Here is a 19195-nt window from a genome sequence, read left to right on the forward strand (position 1 = left end):
TTACATTCTTCAGTCTGAGTTTGCCAAGGCTGTGACGGGTGGGGGCCAGACTTCAGGGTGGCAGCCGCCAAGAAGGTGGTGAGAAGTCAACTCCCTTAGGGAATGAGGGGATTTGGGGACCCTGGGGTTCATACGGGGGGCTGGCGGCCCTGTTCACCCAGAGGCCCAGGCCCCCCTGGGGCACCTTGCCTTGCCCTGCATGCCCCGACATGTACCATCCTGCACCCCAACCTCGAGTCCTCCATGGCCCTGCAAATGTCCACAGACTGCTGCCCTCTGAGGTGGGACTGGCCCGGCTGGCTGAGGGGCAGCCCCAGGTCATGGGCAGGGCCAAGTGGCGGCTTGAATGGACAACTGTCCTTGTCCTCAGAGTAAATGTGGCTCTTAACAGAAGCAGGGGCTGTTGGGGCCACACCCATGCTGCCAGGGTGATTAGCCAGAGCCTCCACCTTCCCGGCCAAGCCCTCACCCATACCCATGGCCACTCTGCCCCCCCTCCCCTGCCCCTTCCCCAGTGACCAGGCGACGGTGGGGGCTGGGGAACCTTTATTTATTGCTATGATCACAGGTCTACCAGCGGGCAGAGCGGTGGGGGCAGCAGGGTGACTTCTCTGAGGCCCTTTCCATCCCTCACGGGCCCAGGAGCAGGCCGGAGAAGCTGGAGCTGCTCTGCACGGTGAGAGCTGCCCCGGAGCCATTGTCCACGAAGACGGAGGTGTACTGTCCAGCCTGCAGACACCCACAGTGGACGTCACCACCCATGGGGCCCAGCTGCTCTCTGGTCGACACCCAGGCCCACCAGGTGGCCCCTCCCCAGGCCTTGCAGTGCCCAGGCTGAGGCTTAGAGGTCCAGGACCCCACCCCTGGTGTTCCTCTGACCCCCGCCCCAGTGGCCCTGCCTCACCTGCAGCTGCAGCAGCCCCTGCACGTGCATCGAGAAGACGCTGCCACTGCTCTCCAGGCTGGAGATGGCCTCCAGGGACCTGAACGTGGGGTCCAGGGATGAGGGGCCAGGGCACAGTGGCCGTGGCGGGAACACCCCTGTCAGTGCCCAGAGACCTGAGTGCTCCCACCTCAGGGCTCACCACGGTACTCTGTGTTCGGGGCAGCCCCCCTCTGTGGGCAAGGCGGTAGGTGGTCCCCTGCCCCTCAGGACACCTCAGCGACCCCCGGGGGGCTCACTCACATGTGGCGATGGCACAGGGACTCAATGCAGACCAGCACCCGCACTGTGTCCTGGGCCCTTGGCCGGACCCTGCCCTGTAGCTCCCTGGGATCTGGGGAGACAGGCCAGGTCTGCAGTGCCCCCAGGGAGGACGGAACAGAGGGGGAGGGGCCTTGGGGCCTTCGGGGCACACTGTGGGCTGGGGAGGGTGGGCATGAGGGCTGTCCAGTCCCCAGTGGGTGCAGGGTTAAGGCAGGAGGTGTCTCTGCAATGGGACTGAGGCCTGAGGTCTGTGACATTGGGGCCCACCTGGAGGGCCAGCCCCTCCCCATCACCCACACCCTGGCCAGATCTGCTCACCCACATGCAGGCTGGCGGAAAACTGGAAGATGGCAGTCACCGGGGCTGTGAAGCGACCGGAGGCCAGGCTCAGGCCAAAGCCCCGCAGGAAGGCACCCTGGGCCGCAGGCTGGAGTGGGACAGCAGGGGGACGCAGCTGCAGTCTGGAGCCTCACCTCCCACCCAGCCTGGTGCAGGAGGGTGCCTGCCACCAACAGCCCTCAGCTCAAGCAGACCCCAGGTGGGCAGGACAGGAGGGTGACCTGTGCATCCATCCCCACCAGGACTCTGGGCACCAAGAAGCCCCACACGGGAAGGCATCTCTGCCCCGGCTTCCTCACACCCTACCCCGCGCCTCGGTGCTGTGTGGAGGCCCAGGGTTGCCCAGGGGCTACTGTGGCCTGCTCTCCTGTGGGGCCCGCCCGCCACGCCCACTCACGGCCTGGAAGCCCTGCAGTTCCACCAGCGTCTTCTTGTCCACCAGCACTGGGCCCCTCAGCCGACAATGGAAGGCTTCGGCCACCAGCTGCCTGCCTATCCCCTCAGGCAGCACAGGGCCCAGCAGCCCCAAGGACCGATGCTCCGTGGCCTCTGTGGGGACAACGGTGCAGGTGTGGCTCGTGGCAGCATGGGGTTCTCTCCCACACCCAGGAGAGGGGGTGGAGGGGGCCTACCCTTCAGCATGTCCTGGAACTCCCGCAGTGCAGACTCTTGGGGGGCCTCCACACTGGAGTGGCCGGGGGGTCCAGAGAGGCCTCGCTGGGGGAGGCAGGAGAAAATGAGGCTCTCAAGGGGGCACTCACAGCCACCCCAACCTGGGTTCGGATCCCGGGGCTCACCAATTTCTTGTCCTGGCCTCGGCACCGCTTCTTTGAGGGCCCATGATCAGGGCGCCGGACAAAGTTCAGCCACGTCACATGGGCATCTGTGAACTCAGGCCCTGAGGCCTCGGGCAGCTGAAGGGTCAGAGGACAAGCCTGTACACTGACCACCAGGCCCTGCTGGGTCCTGCCCCACTACCCCCGGAGAACAACAGGAATCTTAGGGCCCAGGCTGCTGGGGTGGGACTCGGTGCAGACACAGGAAATATGGCAACAGGGCACTGCAGGGCTCCCCTTGGCCTCAGGCCGGGGACCCGTGTCCAGAAGCCTGCGGTCTGCTGCTGTGTTGGGACCCACATGGCCCCTCCTGCTGCTTCCTGTTCCCAGGCAGACGGGCATGGCCGTGTGCACATGGAGCCAGCCCTGCCTGTCCCAACAGAGGTCTGGCCTGGCTGAGGCAGGCAATGGTGGACAGGAGTGTTTTCCAGAGTCATGCGAGGCTGGGGCGAGTGGGCGCTGGGTGTGCAAGCTGGCGGCCCAGGATCAGACCCTCCAGACATCTCTCGTACACCCCATTTCTGCACCAGGGCAGTGGGAGGGATAGGCACACACCCAGCCCCAAAGTCAGGGCTGAGTGAAGAAGGGGTGCGAGCTGGGGGTTGGTCCCTCTCTGTATCCAGGTCTCCCAGGGGAGGGCCACAAAGTGACCAGGAGCGCAGCAGACACTGGTCTGGTGGGGGAGAGCTACTGCCACGAGGCCAGTGGAGCCCCGGCCACTCCTGGAGAGCCAGCTGTCCAGGAAGACAGGCCAAGAGGTCCTGACCAGGTCTGGGGGGGCTGGGAGGGCCAGGGTTTCTCCCTTCTGCAGTCCACCTGTTCCTCCGGTCACCATAGACCTGAGCCGTAGTGGGCGGACCCGGGGGGCAGGTGGAGCAGGAGCCCACTTTCAGCAGGAAGAGTGGGTCTCCTGACGCCTGCAGAGGGCTGTCCTGGGGTGGGGGTGCCATGGTCAGGGACAGCCCTTGTCTGCCCCCAGACTGCCTTGCCATGACTCTGGAGGGGCAGCCCAGGCAGGTGGGGCCAGGCAGAGCAGGAACTGCCCCCAAGGATCCTCCCCCGAGCAGCTTTCCCAGAGCTTGCTGGCAGCCCACTCCCCTGGCAACAGGGCCAGAGGACTTGCTCTCCTCAGCCTGCCCAGCAGGAATATGGGGCCTCAGGCTCCAACGGGGCGCGTAGGCCGAGAGCAGCCGGGCTGGCCGCCATAGAGACGCCCGCGGGAGGCGAAGGCCAGGATCAAAGGCTCAAGGGCTGGCAGGGGGCCTGGCCCAGCAACTGCTGCTTCACTTCAAGTCCAGGAGCCACCAGGCCCTTGCTGACGGGGTCAGCTCCGAGACCCCCTCAGGGAGCCCCAGCCCAAGAGGGTGGAGACCGGAGGCTGAAGCAGGTGTGAGAGGCTCTCTTAGAGGGGATGCCAGGGGGTAGGCTGGAGCCAGGGGCCTCCCAGGACCTGGCCTCCTTCCCCATCCCAGAGGCCGTAAGGGGTGCTGGCTACTCAGCAGTGGGTCAGGGCAGGGCTAGCCTTGACCACCCCAGAAGCCAGAGTTGGAGCACCAGATTCCATCCAGGGGTCTGAGCCAGCTGCCCAAAGTACCTCCCCAGTTTGCAGTCTCACCTCAGGGCAGCAGGTTACTCAGGGCTTGATGGTCCTTAGGCTTCAGTGGGCTCAATGTAGCCCCCACAGAAGCCCCTCCACCCCCTACTCCCTCCCCAGGCCCAGAGAGGGTCCCCTGATCCACACTGTTATGGTTCCTGCCCAAAGTCCCACCCCACTCTGACAGGGGAGGTGGGCTGGAGGATGGCTCACGTGGGCCCGTAACAGATCATGCATACCTTGGGGAAGCCCAGTAGCCCCTCGCTGCCCAGTGTGGTGGCGCTGGGGGCGATGGGGCGCTGGCTGGACTGCCGAGGCCTCTTGGGCTCCTGCCGGGCCCCGTTGCCCCCGAGGAATGAGATCTGTGGCCAGAGGACGACTGTGGCGGCCACCCAGGCCCAGCGCATGTTGGCTGCTAGCTGCCGGGTCCGGAGCCCGCAGTGGCTCAATGCTGTTGAGCCCAGGCAACCGGAGGCACTCAGAGTCTGGGCGTGGGGGCGCAGCCCCGAGGGACGCCTGACTGCCACTGGTGCATGTCTGCACAGGATGAGCTGGGCTAGTGAGGGACGCGCCCCCAGTCCTGCAGACTCCCTTGTGAGCAGTGCCCTCCCCGCCCGCGCTCCCCTCCTCCCCAAGGCTGGCGGGCTCCAAGGGGGCGGGCCCACAAGGGAAGAACCTCAGCCTCCCAGGCTTCAGGGCCTGCAGGGGGGCGTGGATGGGGGCGGAACCGCACCAACAGACCACCTACCTCCCACACAGCTGCTGCCCAAGGGGAGAGGTTGTGCACTCCCCATCCCAGCCACTTCAGGGTGGAGCCCAGTTACCCCAGGCAGGGACACACTCCATCGGGGTTCACAGCCCCTTCCTATGACCTCACAGCCTGTCCCTCTGGCCCTGCTGCCCCAGGCCGTGGCCCCGCTCCCGGGAGGACTCCCAGTTGATCCCAGCCTAGGTAACCCTGGGGGTTCCTCCACCAGGGGCCAGTGGGGCTAGCAGGGAAGAGACAGGTCAACCTATAAGCAAAGGCATGGCACGCATCTGCCCCTCCTCTTGGGCCTGCCGAACCCTGAGGGGTTGCCTTCACCCAGCTGTGCCCCTTGGGCCCTCTAGCCTCCAGGCCTATCCCCCCACTGGAGGTCAGCGGAAAGCTGAGCCCCCAGTGGCTGTGCCCTGCCAGACAAGCCACTCTGGCAATGGAGAGCAAGCGAGAGTGGGCAGGTCCCCAGGGAGAGCTGGGGCCCTTCCTTACCTTCCTACGAGCTGCAGGCAGCATGAAGCTGTGGCCCTGGTGGGGCCAACACCTAAACCAGGACCCTCCCCCTTCATCAGCTGCCCCTTGGCTAGTGCCACCTGGGGCTAAGGGTGGTCAGAGTTGTGGCTGACCTGCTGCTTGCAACCCAGACTTGAAAAGGGTGGGGTTCCCTGTCCCAGGGACAGCACGGAAGACCCCTCCAGACCACTCCCGCCCCTGGCAAAAGTCCAGCACGAACAATGTGGGCAGGAGACAGCCAGCCTTGGGTCACGTGCAGGGTTGGCAGATTCAGGCAGAACCACCTCAGAGACAAGCTAGGTGGGGACGATGTGAGGAGTGTCTGCTCAAGGACACCTGTCCCACTCCTTACTCAGGTAGAGGTGGTCACCTTCCAGGACAATAGCAGCCAGTCTCAGTGAATCCTGAGCTCGCCATTGGGGCCTCAGCTCTCTCAAGTGTCCAGCTGGCGAGCCTGGTCTCAAGGTCACGCCCCAGCCCTCCTGGCTGATTGAGGCCAGACCAAAGGGAGCCTGCTCGAGTTGTCCACGCCTCCTGGCCACAGCCACCAACTGCTCCCTTGAAGAGGCTCAGGTCAGCTGACCTTGACCTGACAGTGGACACCCCAACTCCCCACAGGAGGACAGGACCTTGGGAGCCCCCATTACAGCCCCCATCGGGTTGTCCACCCACTGCCCAGGGGAGGTGTCCCACCCTCTCAAACCAATGAAAGGACAAAGTCATCTTTTATTCAGGGTCACATCAGACAGCAAGCTGCCATGGGCGCCGGGGAGTCTCTGTACAGCATGGACCTGCTCCCACCGTTGGCTGAGGGTTTTTGAAAGTTGAGATTTCATATACAGAAAAAATGCATCTGCTAAACGCTCTGCCTCCTGAGGCCCTCAGGCAACATGGCACACCTGGAAGAGGTAAAGGCCTCCACAGACACGCCCCCGTGCTGGCAGTGGGTGGAGGGAGGCCCGGCAGAGCCACCCCGCCAGTGGCCAGGCCCTGCAGTGAGCCCAGGCAACAGGTCCACTGCTGGTCACAGGATGCCCCGCTCCTCGCACATGCGGCAGCTCTGGCCCCACAGGCCACCTCAGCACTGGGTGGAGATGGGCTTATGGTTCACACACACCAAGAGCACAGAATTTAGGAACAAAGACAAAAGGATTTTTTTCACAGGAGTGGGTCAAATACACAGAAGTGGTAAATCAAAGAGCACTTTTAAGTTGATCAAAAAACAAAGAATGCTGAAGATGCATCAACACCTGCCGGCACGCGGTGAAGTCACCACCCGCTGTCTGGTGGCCCCCAGGCACGGCACCTTCCAAACTCTAAACACTGTGCAGGTGACATCATTAAGCAGAGACACAGAGGAGGAAGACACTGCCGATCCAGGGAGTCACAGATCCCAAGCCTGAGAGGGTGCACACCGGCCCTGCCCCTGAACCCAGCTGTCCATCCCTCTTTCCCAGGTAGCCAGCCTCTAGGAACCAGACACGGATCTGCTGTGAAAGGATCTTTGGGAGCCAGTCTCCAGGGCAAACAAAGGTCTGGACCACAAGTGCGGAGCCTGTGGAGCAGGTGGGACCCAGGGAACCGCTGAGGGTCTCCTCCAGCCACCAGCGCAGCACATGGAAGGCTGCAGGTGTGAAGGGAAGCAGGCAGTGTGACCAGGCAAGAAACAGCTCAGCCTCAGTGAGAAAGCAGATTTTCAACTTCAGCACAACAGCCCGTGTGCTCCCCTAAGAGAAACCTGCTCGTTTCTAGTGAACACAAGCATGTCTTAAACACTAAGGCCAGACAAAGCCCACACCCTCTGACCCACCTTTGGCCACCTGCCAGGCCCTGCCCCTGCCTGCCGGGTCAGAGTTCTGCACTAAGAACACACGCAGAGTGTTGGATAGGCATCGAGTTTTATATTTTTAAGTGACCAAATCTAATAAAATGAAAAACAGGTTACTAAAACAGGTCCAAAAGACAATACAGGAGATAAGCTATAAAACCAAAGCATGAGGCCTCCTCGTGGACATGGAGCCCCTCAGCCCCTGCCAGATGCCAGGGCGAGCATGGGGGCTGGGGATCTCATGTTTCCTCCAAATCCAAACTACACGCTTTGGTTCTTGTTTTCCTTTTAAATGTTTTTAAAAAGCTAACCCCAGGAGTCAGCCAGGCCCGCGTGCTCAGCAGCACATCCAGCCAGCCCACGTCGAGCTTGGACCCAGCGTCCTGCGTGTCCGACCCCTCTGCTGGTCGTCGTGGCAGCTCACTCCTGGGCTATGCTCCTCAGCACGTACTTGACCGTGTAGGCAAAGGCCGCAAACCCAACTATAACAAACAAGTTCGCTAGGGCCCCGCCCAGGAGTCCATGGTGCCGGTTGGCCTGCTGGAGCCCTGCCAGGTGCGGCCCAGCCCCCGGCGCGTGCCCATTGAGGAGCGGGAGCCCGTGCTGGCCGTGGTGTGTCTCCCCGTCTGGAACCACGTCCGGTAAGGGGAGAGCCTGGGGTCTGCTACTGAGTTCATCTTGTGCTCTCTGTTTTTGTTTAATTTCCTAAGAGAAAAACAGCAGGAAACAAGGGTTGGTTTAAACAAGTCAGTTCCTTCAGGGCCTAGAAGGGGACTATGGTATACCACGGAGACCCTGCAGGGTCAGTGGTCACCAGCTGTACACATTTCATCCTAACAACTGCCCTTGAAGGTTGAGCTGCTGCTGATCCTGTCTAACAGACGCAAGGGCCGGTGGGAACAGTCAGAATCACCATGCCTGTGCCTCAGGGACTGGGACTGAGCCTGAGCCAGATCCGATCTGCTCTGACCCACCAGCGCCCCAACCCCCATGAGGCCCAGCCTCCCCTGCTCACAGCCACATTCTCTGCTCCAGCACCAAGACCAGGGAGTATGCCCGCCCCTCACTCCTGGCCACCCATGACCTCAGCAGGCCCACCACCCTTTCCCTGACCTGCCCCCATCTCCGACTCACCCTCCAGCCCCGAGGTGCCCCAAGGAGAGGGGAAGGTCTGCAACACCTGCCTGTTTGCACTTCAGTTCCCCTCTCCATGTTTGTAGCACAAGAACACATAGGAATACATTCTCATGGAAAAAATAGAATCAAAGTGTTCCTGACTTGGGGAAAGCAAAACCGATGGCACTTTCACTTTCTTACCTCCACAACTTCAGGAAATAATTCACAAAACACTTTGTCTTTTAAATTAAACACTAAACTTTGTGCAGCCAGTTGTCTTTTCTAGGAAGAAAAAGAAGGAAAATGTCAGTCTGGTGGCTACTTTCAGTTCCTTCATGTTCCAGAAACAGACTAAATGACAGTTGAGCGACTGGTGTCTTCATGTTGTGGAAAGCAGTCCACAAGCGTGCTCCTCAGGACAGACTGACATGGAGTCTCCCAAGGCCATTTACCTTTCTGTATCATCAACTGATCTTAGACCTGATGCCAACTAGTAACGGAGGAGTCCCTGTCCTAACTGGGCTGAGGAGACCAAGCATCCTCCTCACCACCCCCAAGCTCACCGTGAAGTCTGATGTCTCGATGCTGCCCAGGGTGGGGCCCTTCTCCACCATAAAGCTCAGGAGCCCCGTCAGGATGGTGGAGACGGACCAGGCCGGGTTCCACGTGTCTGGGTGGAAATCCGTGATAGAAAGACACAGCCTGAAAAAGGAACCCAGTCAACGGGGCACAGGTTCCTCAGGACCCCAGTCCCGCACCCAAGCGCGCAGGGACACCTTACCTTGTATTGCACTTAAACCTTCCATTGGGAGTTATCATATAAATACTAGGAGGTTTAAAAGGAAATTCTCTGGGAAAAATTAGTTTTCCGTGATAATAGCCACCTGCAAAAGAAGAGAGAAGCAGCCTTGTCATCGCCACAGTGGGCGCAGCCCTCACAGTCCTCAGTCTCCCGCCCACCCCACTCCTGCCCACGAGCCCTGGAACACACATGTAGTGCTGGCCATCTCGCTGTGGCTCACAACCACCAACCTAGAGAGGCCTTACCACCCACCTCACCCCATGCCGAGCGCAAGCCCCTCTTCCCTCATTTCGCACCTCTCTTCCCGAGAGCAGAGCATCAAGACAGAATCTGCACAGGCTCCTCACTGGCCCTACCCCCATATTCCAGTCCCCTCATTCCTGCACCTCTTGCCTCCCATTCTCCACCAAACCACACCCAGCAACAGGTGAATTGCTATCATTCCCCCCTGAAAATGAGTCAACAACGCAACACTGACCCCTACCCCCGCCAAGCCCTGTGAGTTGCTCCCTCCCCTGGAGAACCTCGGGCCCACCCAGACTGGCAAGGCAGAAGAACGTCACTTGACAGGACTTCCAGCAACATGCACGTGTCTGTGTAAGTGTGTGCATGCACAATGAGGCCTGACAGAGCAGCCATCTTCCCACTGGGGCTCCCTGCTGGCCCCCAGCCCCACAAGTCTCTGCGCAACTCTCCAACTGTCTGGGGTAGTCTCCCATGGTGAAGGAATGATGGAGGCAGAAAAGGGGGGGGGGGGGTGACGGGCAAGTGCCACCTGAGGCCACCTCTGCATGTAGACAAGCCAGCCAGCGAGGGATTAACTCTAGAGACGACGCTGGAGCACGCCCGCACCACGAGCACTGAGAAAAGCCAAACTGGAAAAAGCGCAGGAGGTGGAAACAGGGGCTCAGCCCAGAGGAGCAGGAACACTCACACACATTAGTGGAGACCACTTAGTGGGGGGGCAGTGCAGGGTGTGCGCAGGGCGGCCAACCTGCCCGGGCAATCCAAAGGACTGTCAGCAGCACCCGCAGCCACCGGTCCCCGGCAGGAAGGCCTCCGCATGCAGTCACACACACTGAGGGGCTGGGGCAGAGCCACGAGCAGGGCCTGCAGTTCCCCCTGCACCCAGATGCCCGCTCTCACCGCAGAGCATCTGTCACAGGCCTGGGGGGTAGTGCATCTGAGGGTGTGAGAGGCTGGGGGTGGGGGGGGCAGCGGGAGGGAGGGGTCTCTCCTCTGGCTTCATTCCAAGTGTCCCAGGCAAGCCCTAGGACAGACACCACTGAGAGTGCCCGGCTCTGGAGGAGGGAGGCCTAGGAGAAGCACACCGGGAGCCAGGGCAGTGTTGCCCCCGACCCACTGTCGGGGAGCTGAACCCGCACCTCCCTCCAGGGCCAGCACACCGTCCAGTCAACACGACACCACCAGGAGTCTCAGAACCAGGCACAGTGACTACTTCCGCTTTATGATTTTAAAAAACCATTTTAGCTTCTCTGAGTCCCTCACTTTTCCATGTAAGTTTTAGAACCAATTTTTAGAATAAGCCTGTGTGTGTCTACAGAACACTCTCCTAGGGCTTTAAAGGAATAATATAAAACCTCTAGACACAAATCAACACTCGTGTGTCAGGAAGCCCACTTGAACTCTGAGCCTCCCAGTTCTGGAGCGGCAATAGCAGGACTCAGAGCAAAGATGGGGTCAGCGGGCAGCCGACACGGAACTAGACAGATGTGGATGTAGGAGAGTGGCTAAGGAGACTGCGAGGGAAGGGTAAGAACACCCACAAGTCAGAGGAGCAAACGAGGAGGGAGCCAGAGTCTATGCATCAGAATCCACACAGGCCCAGACACTGAGACCCAAGAGCTGTCCACCGGGTGCGGGAGCTGAGGGTCCCTGGGAGACCCTGATGGAGCAGAGTCATTGGAGGGTGGCACTGTGGGCAGCAGGGCTCTGCGCTGAGGCAGGGACAGGCATCAGGAGGGGCACAGCAACAAGTGTGAAGGGGAAGGGGGGAGGTAGTGGCAAGGTGGACAGAAGAAAAAGCCCTGGTCTCTGAAGGAACCCTCCTGAGGAGGAGGTAGACTGTCCCAGCCCGAGGACCAGGAACAGCAGGACACACAGGAGAGCAGACCAGACCTGGGCGAGCAGAGTGACGGGGCTGGGCCAGGGAAGAAGGGACTTTTATCATCAGTCAGAGCGGCTGGGCGATGGGGAGGTTCCTGCAGTCCAGCCCCCCACCCCTCCTATATGGAAAACACTAAATCCACAAAGAATAAAAAACCTTTAAAACCAGGCATAACCCTACTTGCAAAAGAACACTGCTCGTCCTTAGTGTCTCTTCAAGTTTGTTAAAAACACAGCATGTATTTGGTAAGTACGATCCACACAGGCTGTCCTGCAGCCCATCTTCTGCCCTGTGGTCTGGAACCCCACGCAAAGCCAATACCAAGCCTGACACCCTGTGGCAAAAATGACATGCCACCCAAGTGCCTTCTGTACCATTTCCTCAGGACAGGGGATTCCTGAGCCAGCAGAGTCCCATGAGGCTAGTGACGTTTCTGCCAGCCTACCCACAAGGCTCGTGAGTGGCTTGTGGGTCACCCCACCCTTCCTCCCAGCAGCACAAGCCCTCTAGGGAAATCGCACACAGACCCCCATGGCAGGAAGAAGCAAGCAGGCTGCTCCAGCAACCAGAAGTCAGGACCCAGGCCTAGAGAGCGGCCTGTCTGGCCACAGCTCTCCCCCGGGCTCCGGCTTCACCTGGAGGCTGGCTCCAAGGCTCAACTTGAGCCCTGGAGACTCACTGACTGACAGCTCCAAGGTCTACTCACAAACACCAGAGGCCACTGGGTGGCAGCAGCCGCCCTTGGCAAGCCCTGCGGGCCCCCACGTTTTTGTGGCCCACCAACACAACGTGCCGTGCCGGAGCTCAGAGGACACGGCGCAGAGCGAGCACTTGGGAAATGACTTTCTTTCCCTCAACAACACACATGCTGGTCTTCCTCTTCCCTGTCTGTTCTCCCAGATCTGACTCCACTGAGATAGGACGCTGAGCAAACTTGATACTTTAGCAGTCCCTGAAGACAGAGAGGCAAAGTGAAGTCAAGTGAAAGTCGCTCATTCGTGTCTGACTCTTTGCAACCCCATGGACCATACAGTCCATAGAATTCTCCAGGCCAGAATACTGGGGTGCGTATCCTTTCCCTTCTCCAGGGGATCTTCCCAACCCAGGGATCGAACCTGAAGACGGAGACACATCAGCAAAACCAAACCCTGAGCAAACACCTCTAGGACTTGGAGGAAACCAGAACAAGCTCCAAATGTGCGCAGTCTACCTCCCGCCCATCCAAACCAGAAAGAGCACTACTGACAAAGAGACGGAGTTTCTCGGGGAAGGTCTCTTTGGAACACAGACACTGCCTCTTGTTCATCTAACTCAGAGCAAAGACTTACCTTCATAGGGAGTCATCTCAGGGCCTCGGACCACATAGTGCCTGAGGGAGGAGAGAGAATGAGTTGGCTTTGGGGATGGCATCACTCCAAGGCTGGGGTTTTTAGGGCCCACCCGAAACTAATATACTCATAGACATCAGCAGGTGACTAAACTTGACCAGCTACACAGCTCCCTGCCTTGCCAACAGGATCAGAGAGGCTGTGCCCTCCAAGTTTTCTACAAAGTGCCTCTGAATCCACAACACAGTATGCAAAAAGCTAACCCTCTTTGACCATTAACATCAACTGACAATTTAAAAATTCACTTCACAGGACTTCCCTAGAGGTCCAGACGTTAAGACTTGGTACTTCCAATGCATGGGGTGCAGGTTTCAATCCCTGGTTAGGGAACTAAGATCCCACATGCCATGCAGTGTGGAGGGAAAAAACAAACAAAAAAACAAAAATTCACAATTTATAGTTGAGATGTACTTGAAATCTGATGCTTTTCAGTGTGCCCAAATATCATGCAGCAGCTCACCAGGAATAGCTGGAGACACACAGAGACTGTGCCCCTGGCCCTGCCACCCTGGAAGACTCAGATGTGACCTCGAGAGCAGCTATCTTCCAGCAGGAGGGACAGGGACAGTTCGTGGCGGTCACCAAAGGCCTCACACAGAGGGACCACAGCCCCATGGACTCTGCTCTCCACACAAATAAACAACACTTCATCTCTATGGCAAGAAGCATTGGAACTGCTCAATTTTTTTTTTGGCTGCTCTGTGTGGTTCATGGGATCTTAGTTCCCTGACCAGGGATGGAATCAAGACCCTTGGCAGTGAGAGCTAAGTCCTAACCACTGGACCACCAGGGAAGCCCTGAACTTACAAATTTTCAAAGAAAACAGAAAAGCACAAAGAAGAATACAGAACTAACCGGAAAGACAAGACCAGACACAACTGTGTACACACGCGTAACCACCTCTCCAAATACTACTTCCCACCAGGACACTTCGACAACCCCTGCTCTCTACTGGCTGATAGGTCAGATTCAAAAAATACCATCATCCTATGTCAGCAGACCAGGAACAAACTGGGAAAGGTGGCCTTAAATTGGGGAACGTGGCCTTAATTTGTCACTGCTCCCAATTCCTCTGTCCAATCTGAGGACATCAGGAAGGGCCGGGCAAGCAGTGCTCTGAGTGCCTGACAGCCCCAGGGCAGCAGAGTGAGGAAGGCCTAGAGTACAGCCCTCTCCAGGAGACTGCTCTCTTCTCCAGCGGCAGGGACAGACACCCCGGCTGGGAAGAGCCCGCACAGCAGGCCCAACACGGCCGTCCTCAGCCGGTGTCTGGAACAGGATGCCAGGGGGTCTCATCACCTTAACGGCACCTCGACTAGGCAAAAATGTGGTCAGTGCTGAAAGGAAGCCTGCGGTCCTTCTGGGAGTCTGGAATACTGGGGGGCTCCAGGCAGAGGTTCCTGTGACCCACTCCCCCTGAAATCTCTGGTGCTCAGTCCCAAAGGGGCTTCCCTGAGGACAACCCGCCAGCATACAGCTTGTCGCAGCTCGTGACAAGGAGGGGAAGCCTGTGTCTGGTCTCCAATGGACTCTGCCTCACGCCTCTCTAGGGAAGACCCTAGTTAACAGTAGAACCTGGGACCTGACCCCCACTCAGGAGGATCCCCCACATGATGAGGATGTCCCCTAGACTGCCACAGAGCCCATCTGTCCATCTGCTAGCTACATCCTGGGGGCAGGGAGGGTTGTTACACTGATGTCTCCCCCACACACCAAGGCTGGACTCCCTGAGACCTTCTGCCCACCTGCCAGCGCTGACCCTTCTCTGCAAGCCAAGGAATGTGGATCCAAAATCCTTGAACACCTGTCCAACCTAGAAAAGACTTTTCTTTAACTCAGATCTCTTTCTTCTAAATCTAAAAAATTTTTTTACAGCATTTAAGATCAAAACATAAAATATTAAATACCCTCCAAACAGAGAAAATGCTCCTTAATGTTTCAGCCCTACACTGTTTCTCACAAAATCACCAGCACACCTGATAAGGGCAGCGCTTCTGTGGCGTGGCAAGTTCCCATGAAACGCACGTCCACAGGCACAGAGCGGGGTTCAGGACCCATCATCCCCCATCACAAACTTGCCAACGTAGGACAGGCCACCTCACAGCATCAAGAAGCAAAGAGCAGAGAAGGAGAGTCAAGACAAGGAGCTTCTCCAACAGGCGTGAGTCTGCAGGCCCCAAAGTCACCCCTAGGAAGGACCCTCCCTCTGGCCCCAGTGTGCAGAGCTCAAAGACAGCCTGCCACATCCCGGGTTGCTATCCATTGTGAAGACAACCAGAGAGCATCTGCAGGCCTCACGGTCCACTCACGCCCGATGAGGGTACAGGAACCCCCTTCCCATGCTAAGAGGGCCCCTCTGGCCCTAAGCCCATCAGGGAGAAGCCAGGTGGCAGGTGGTACAGGGAAGGAGGCGGCAGAGCCTTACCACTCAAGGATGTTGGAAGGGAGGGGCTCGGCACAGATGTAAGGCACGGGGTCTTTCTTAATCCGGAGATAGTCCTGCTTCAGGCGCTGGGTCGCTGTCGTCGGTGCTCTCTTACCGCTGTTGCTGCTCATCTGTGGAGACAAGTCTACACTGACACAGGACAGAGCGAGGCAACCCCCACTGCCCACACCTCTGCCACCCGGAATCAAGGCCCCTGGGCCGCTCCAACTTGCCCGCCCTCTCAGACACCCATGAGCCTTGCAGAGTCTTTCCTGCCTGTCCCAGCAGGTCCTTCGCCAATGTGACTTTTGTCAGATATAAAGATTAAGAGAGACCCTGCAGACTCACCTGTGTCCTTGAAGAAGCTTCAGAGGGAGAGAGCCCTTGAATTCGCCAGTCGTGAGTGGAAGCGAGCTAAAGCCAGCCCCAACCACCTGCCATGTGCATGTCTGCCCCAGCGCTGCACTGCGTTCCATGCCCCTCCCAGAGCTCCTTGTTAAACATTTTCCAGCACGTTTACCACTGGCCACAGGTGGGTGGGAAGAACAAGGGAATAGAGGAAGAGCCTCTTTCTGGGACTGGAGAGAGAGAGGGGACCCCAGAGAGACCCAGACACGCATGCAGGACAGAAGAGGAAGCAGGAGCAGCTGCACAGGCTAAGGTAAGGAAGTGTGCTGTGTCCAGGGCACAGCACTGGGCCACCACAGGAGCCAAAGCACTGTGAATGGCAGCTGACGAGGCCGACCAGGGACTCGAAGCCAGGCCGTCAGGTGGCACCCCACAAAGTTTTTAGGCCTAGGTCTTAAGTCAAATCAGATCTTCCGTTAGAAAGGGCACTCTGGAGGCCCAGCAGAGGATGACTGGGACAGACTAAGACAGACAAGATGGCACGGGAGGGATAGGAGGGCACAGGACAGTAATGAAGGCTGGAATGGGAGGGAGGTAGCAGCCATCATTCGAGAGAAGAGACCTGGCCTGGATCAGGGGACCTGGGACACCTCAGCTCTGCTCCAGAGGTAGGAGGGCAGGACGGAGAAGTGGAAGTCGGGCTCCCCACTCTCAGGGGCACCAGAACAGCTCCAGCTCCATCTACTTAACAAACTAGAACGTCTCATAGATGGAAATTAGGTGCATAAATGAAAAAGTTCTGCTGCTAAAAATAAAGCAAGAGAGCCACTGGTGTAAAACACGGTGGAGATGGAGGACACACAGGGTGTGCAGCACAGGATAGAAAGAAGAGGGGGGAGGCTGACTAGACAGGGCAGCAAGTGAGCAATCACTCTGCCCAACCTGTGTTCCCAACCTGTCCCACCATAGCACAGGACGTCAGCAGCCAAACCTCCACGCAGACCTCCCAGCCAGTACCCACTTGGCACTGCTCCCTGCACCAGGCTGGACCCTCCTCACCTCACTTGCACCTTTCCTCCCATCAGTCTCTGCACATAGTGCCTCATTAGAGGCTATGGACTCCTGCCCTGTGCCCATGGGATCCGCCTCAGAGCACCCGCCCCGCCAGATGACGACCAGGGCCTGCTGTCTCACTCTGCACTCCCAGGGTGCAGCAGTGGTCCCTCCACATGCTCAGCCCTGCTTCCTGCTCTGGGGTCTCTAAACCTCAGATACCCATATGCTTCCACTCTCTCCATCCCACCACACACCCCCGATGCAGGGCCCACTACACTGCCCATCAGTTATCACGAGACATCCAACCAGCCTCTGGCTTCCAGTCTCCCCCCATTTCAGTCCATCCTGTTCACTGAAGTCAAGCTCTGGCTGGAGCTTAGGGGTGGTGCTGGGGGAGCGCTCCCTTCTCAGACCCTTCTCATCGCACAGTTCAGATCACAACCTTCAGGACTCACTCAGAACTGAACAAATATATGTCAACACCTCTGCCACCTGCCAAGTCCTCAGCCCCAGGCCGCCCTCTATCCCCTGATTCGGACTCCCACAGCCCCCGACACTCCTACAGCCTGAGCCAACCCCTCCTCACCCCAACCACGTGGCCACACCCTCACCCAGCCTCTACCAGTGGATGCCTTGCCGAGGCCCTGCCCAGTCCTATGCCTGACTCCCCTGGTCAAGTGCCTCCACATTCTGCCCTTTGCTGGCCTTCCTGCCACCCAGCTGCATATCGCACAGGTGCCACCAGGCCCCAGCAGACACTGCTGGCTGGGGTGCCCACTGCAGGTGGTTAGGGTCTAGCCTGAGAGGGGAGTGCTCCCCCAGCACCACCCCTAAGCTCCAGCCAGAGACAGCAAGAGGGCCAGGTGGTTCGCCACGGGCAACATCTAGTAACAAACACCATGACAACTCAAAAGCAAGACCATCCATCACCCAGGACTTGTTTCCTTTAACTATTCACCTTAAGTCTGACATTCTGCCACACACAAACCAATTCACTGGATAATTCAAACACACTTGCGCTTGAACTGCATCGCAGTGGCCGACTTCGATGCTTCATGAAGGTTAGAGGACAGCCACACAAAACAAAATAGATCCTGCCTGGCTCCTCACAAATGAACTTTCCTCTCCCTCTTGCTTTTGAAATCATAACCTTTAGAAGCCCACTTACAATTCAACTGCTCCGTTTATTAAAGGAAAGGGATCTCTCGGCCTCGCTCAGAGCAGTGCCTTCAGGTCCCTCCAGATGACAGGCGAGCCAGTTTCTCCGTCTTCCCCAAGCACACAGGGTGCATATCGGGTGCCTCCACAGACCCCGAAGTGCATCTCAAGGTCCCTTCAGGCCAAGTCTCCACAGACAGAGCACAAGTGTTACAGGAGACATTAAAAAACAAAACAAGAAGCACAGTCCACAGAAAAAAACTTCAGTGCAGACAGCTTGAAGGCCAGTAGCCTGAACCAACATCCCCGCAAGAGTCCCTTCAGTACCACGTGGACAAAGACTCGCCCCTCACCCAGCACTGCCCGCCTGGCTCCTCTGGCTCCTTTCTCTCCGCCCAGAGACCTTGGTCTGACCCACCAGAGCGCACGTGACACCCCCGTGCCCAGGACTCCCACGGAAGTCTCTCCCTTCACCAGTGGGACTGCTTCACAGGCCAGATGGAGGCCCGCGGCTGATGGAGGCCACTGCACCTGCCACTCACTCCCACACCTGCACAGAGGTCGGCTCACCTAAGGTGTGCTGATGACAGAGCACTAGTTCTAGGCAGTGGCATCCAACCGTACCTGCAGAGAGCCTGGGCTTTTCAAGTAAGCAAGACCCTAAAGTTACACCGAGGGTCCCTCACCCAGAGAGAACAGAGCCCTGACCACTGCCCAGAAAACTCTCAGGCCCTCACTAACTCCCCGGGGGCTGCCCCGGGACCTCTCTAAGCATTTCCAGGCCGGGCCCAGCCTGAGTTTGAGAACGGATGTGAACTAAACATAGTCCAGATAAGTGGTGTTAACTGGGAAGGGGGCGAGAAGCGTACAGCTGGCCAGGGGTGGACCCCGACAGGTAACTGGCAGACGGGGAGGGCAGGCAGGCACAGGCGAGAAGCCGGCCCAGGGCACCCTCCAGCCATCCAGCATGGAGCTTCCCAGTCTGACCGCCCGAATTTTGTTTCCACCCCAGACGTTCATTGCTCGGGGGACTTAAGAGGCGGTCTGGGGTCCTAACTGATCGAGATGAAGCGGCGGCGGTGGCGGGCTCAACGGCAGCCACCCCACCCCGATACCGATTCCCAAGATACGTTTACAAACCAAGCTCTACGCCGGCTCGTCCTGGCGGCGCCCGCAAGTGTGCCACTAACGGGAGCCTTTCCATGGGACGTCAGCCGTGTGGCCACCAGAATCCCCAAGTTGGCCGGAGGGGGGACGACCCGGTCCGGAGCCCCGGGCGTCCCGCTATAACCGACCTCGGGTTCCGCGAACAGAAGCTCCGGGCCGGGCCCCGCGAGCGCGGACGCGGCGAGGACGGGCCGTGCGGAGGCCCCGCGCTCCCAGCTCAGGCCGGCTCCGGCGGGGCGGACGCGCGGAAGAGGCCCCGGCGGGGGCCCGCGGCGCGCGCTCACCTCTCCCCGTCGCCGCGCGTGGGCCGCCGCCGCGCTCAGGCTCGCCGTGGTCGAGGCCGGAGCAGGGAGCGGAGAGTGGGGCCCGCGCCGCAGAGCTGCACCGCGCCGGGAGCGAGCCCACCCGACCGCAGCCGCTACCGCCGCCGCTTTTGCTGCCGCCTCAGCTTCCAAGATGGCCGCCCACGGGGCGGGGCAAGCCGCGCTTCCAGTTCCGGGGCGCGGTTAGCTGAGGCGGCCGCTCTAGACGGC

At 59.0% G+C, this 19195-nt stretch overlaps 2 protein-coding genes across 5 annotated transcripts; both read right to left on the reverse strand.

Moving 5' to 3' along the window:
* Nucleotides 1-529: 529 nt before the first annotated feature.
* On the reverse strand, nucleotides 530-4588 carry C1QTNF12 (C1q and TNF related 12). The gene is made up of 8 exons (XM_006066964.4): nucleotides 4216-4588; nucleotides 2344-2460; nucleotides 2179-2263; nucleotides 1944-2095; nucleotides 1526-1634; nucleotides 1187-1277; nucleotides 905-983; nucleotides 530-729 (listed from the first exon to the last, which is right to left on the reverse strand). Exons 1-8 carry the CDS (start codon nucleotides 4381-4383, stop codon nucleotides 631-633), a joined length of 900 nt encoding a protein of 299 aa, XP_006067026.4. The 5' UTR covers nucleotides 4384-4588; the 3' UTR covers nucleotides 530-630.
* Nucleotides 4589-7127: 2539 nt separating this feature from the next.
* UBE2J2 (ubiquitin conjugating enzyme E2 J2) lies at nucleotides 7128-19105 on the reverse strand. Of its 4 annotated transcripts, none has more exons than XM_044944017.2 (8): nucleotides 18947-19105; nucleotides 15282-15298; nucleotides 14934-15064; nucleotides 12449-12489; nucleotides 8972-9074; nucleotides 8754-8892; nucleotides 8392-8472; nucleotides 7128-7779 (listed from the first exon to the last, which is right to left on the reverse strand). In XM_044944017.2, the coding sequence occupies exons 3-8, from the start codon at nucleotides 15062-15064 to the stop codon at nucleotides 7495-7497; spliced, it is 780 nt and encodes a 259-aa protein (XP_044799952.1). In that variant the 5' UTR covers nucleotides 15282-15298; nucleotides 18947-19105; the 3' UTR covers nucleotides 7128-7494. The 4 variants fall into 4 exon arrangements, with proteins under 4 accessions (XP_044799952.1, XP_044799951.1, XP_006067024.1 ...); XM_044944016.2 differs by having other exon boundaries at nucleotides 15282-15316; XM_006066962.4 differs by lacking the exon at nucleotides 15282-15298 and adding an exon at nucleotides 17506-17683.
* Nucleotides 19106-19195: the final 90 nt, after the last annotated feature.

This window comes from Bubalus bubalis, chromosome 5 (assembly GCF_019923935.1).
Source record: "Bubalus bubalis isolate 160015118507 breed Murrah chromosome 5, NDDB_SH_1, whole genome shotgun sequence".
NCBI classification, from domain to species: Eukaryota; Metazoa; Chordata; class Mammalia; order Artiodactyla; family Bovidae; genus Bubalus; species Bubalus bubalis.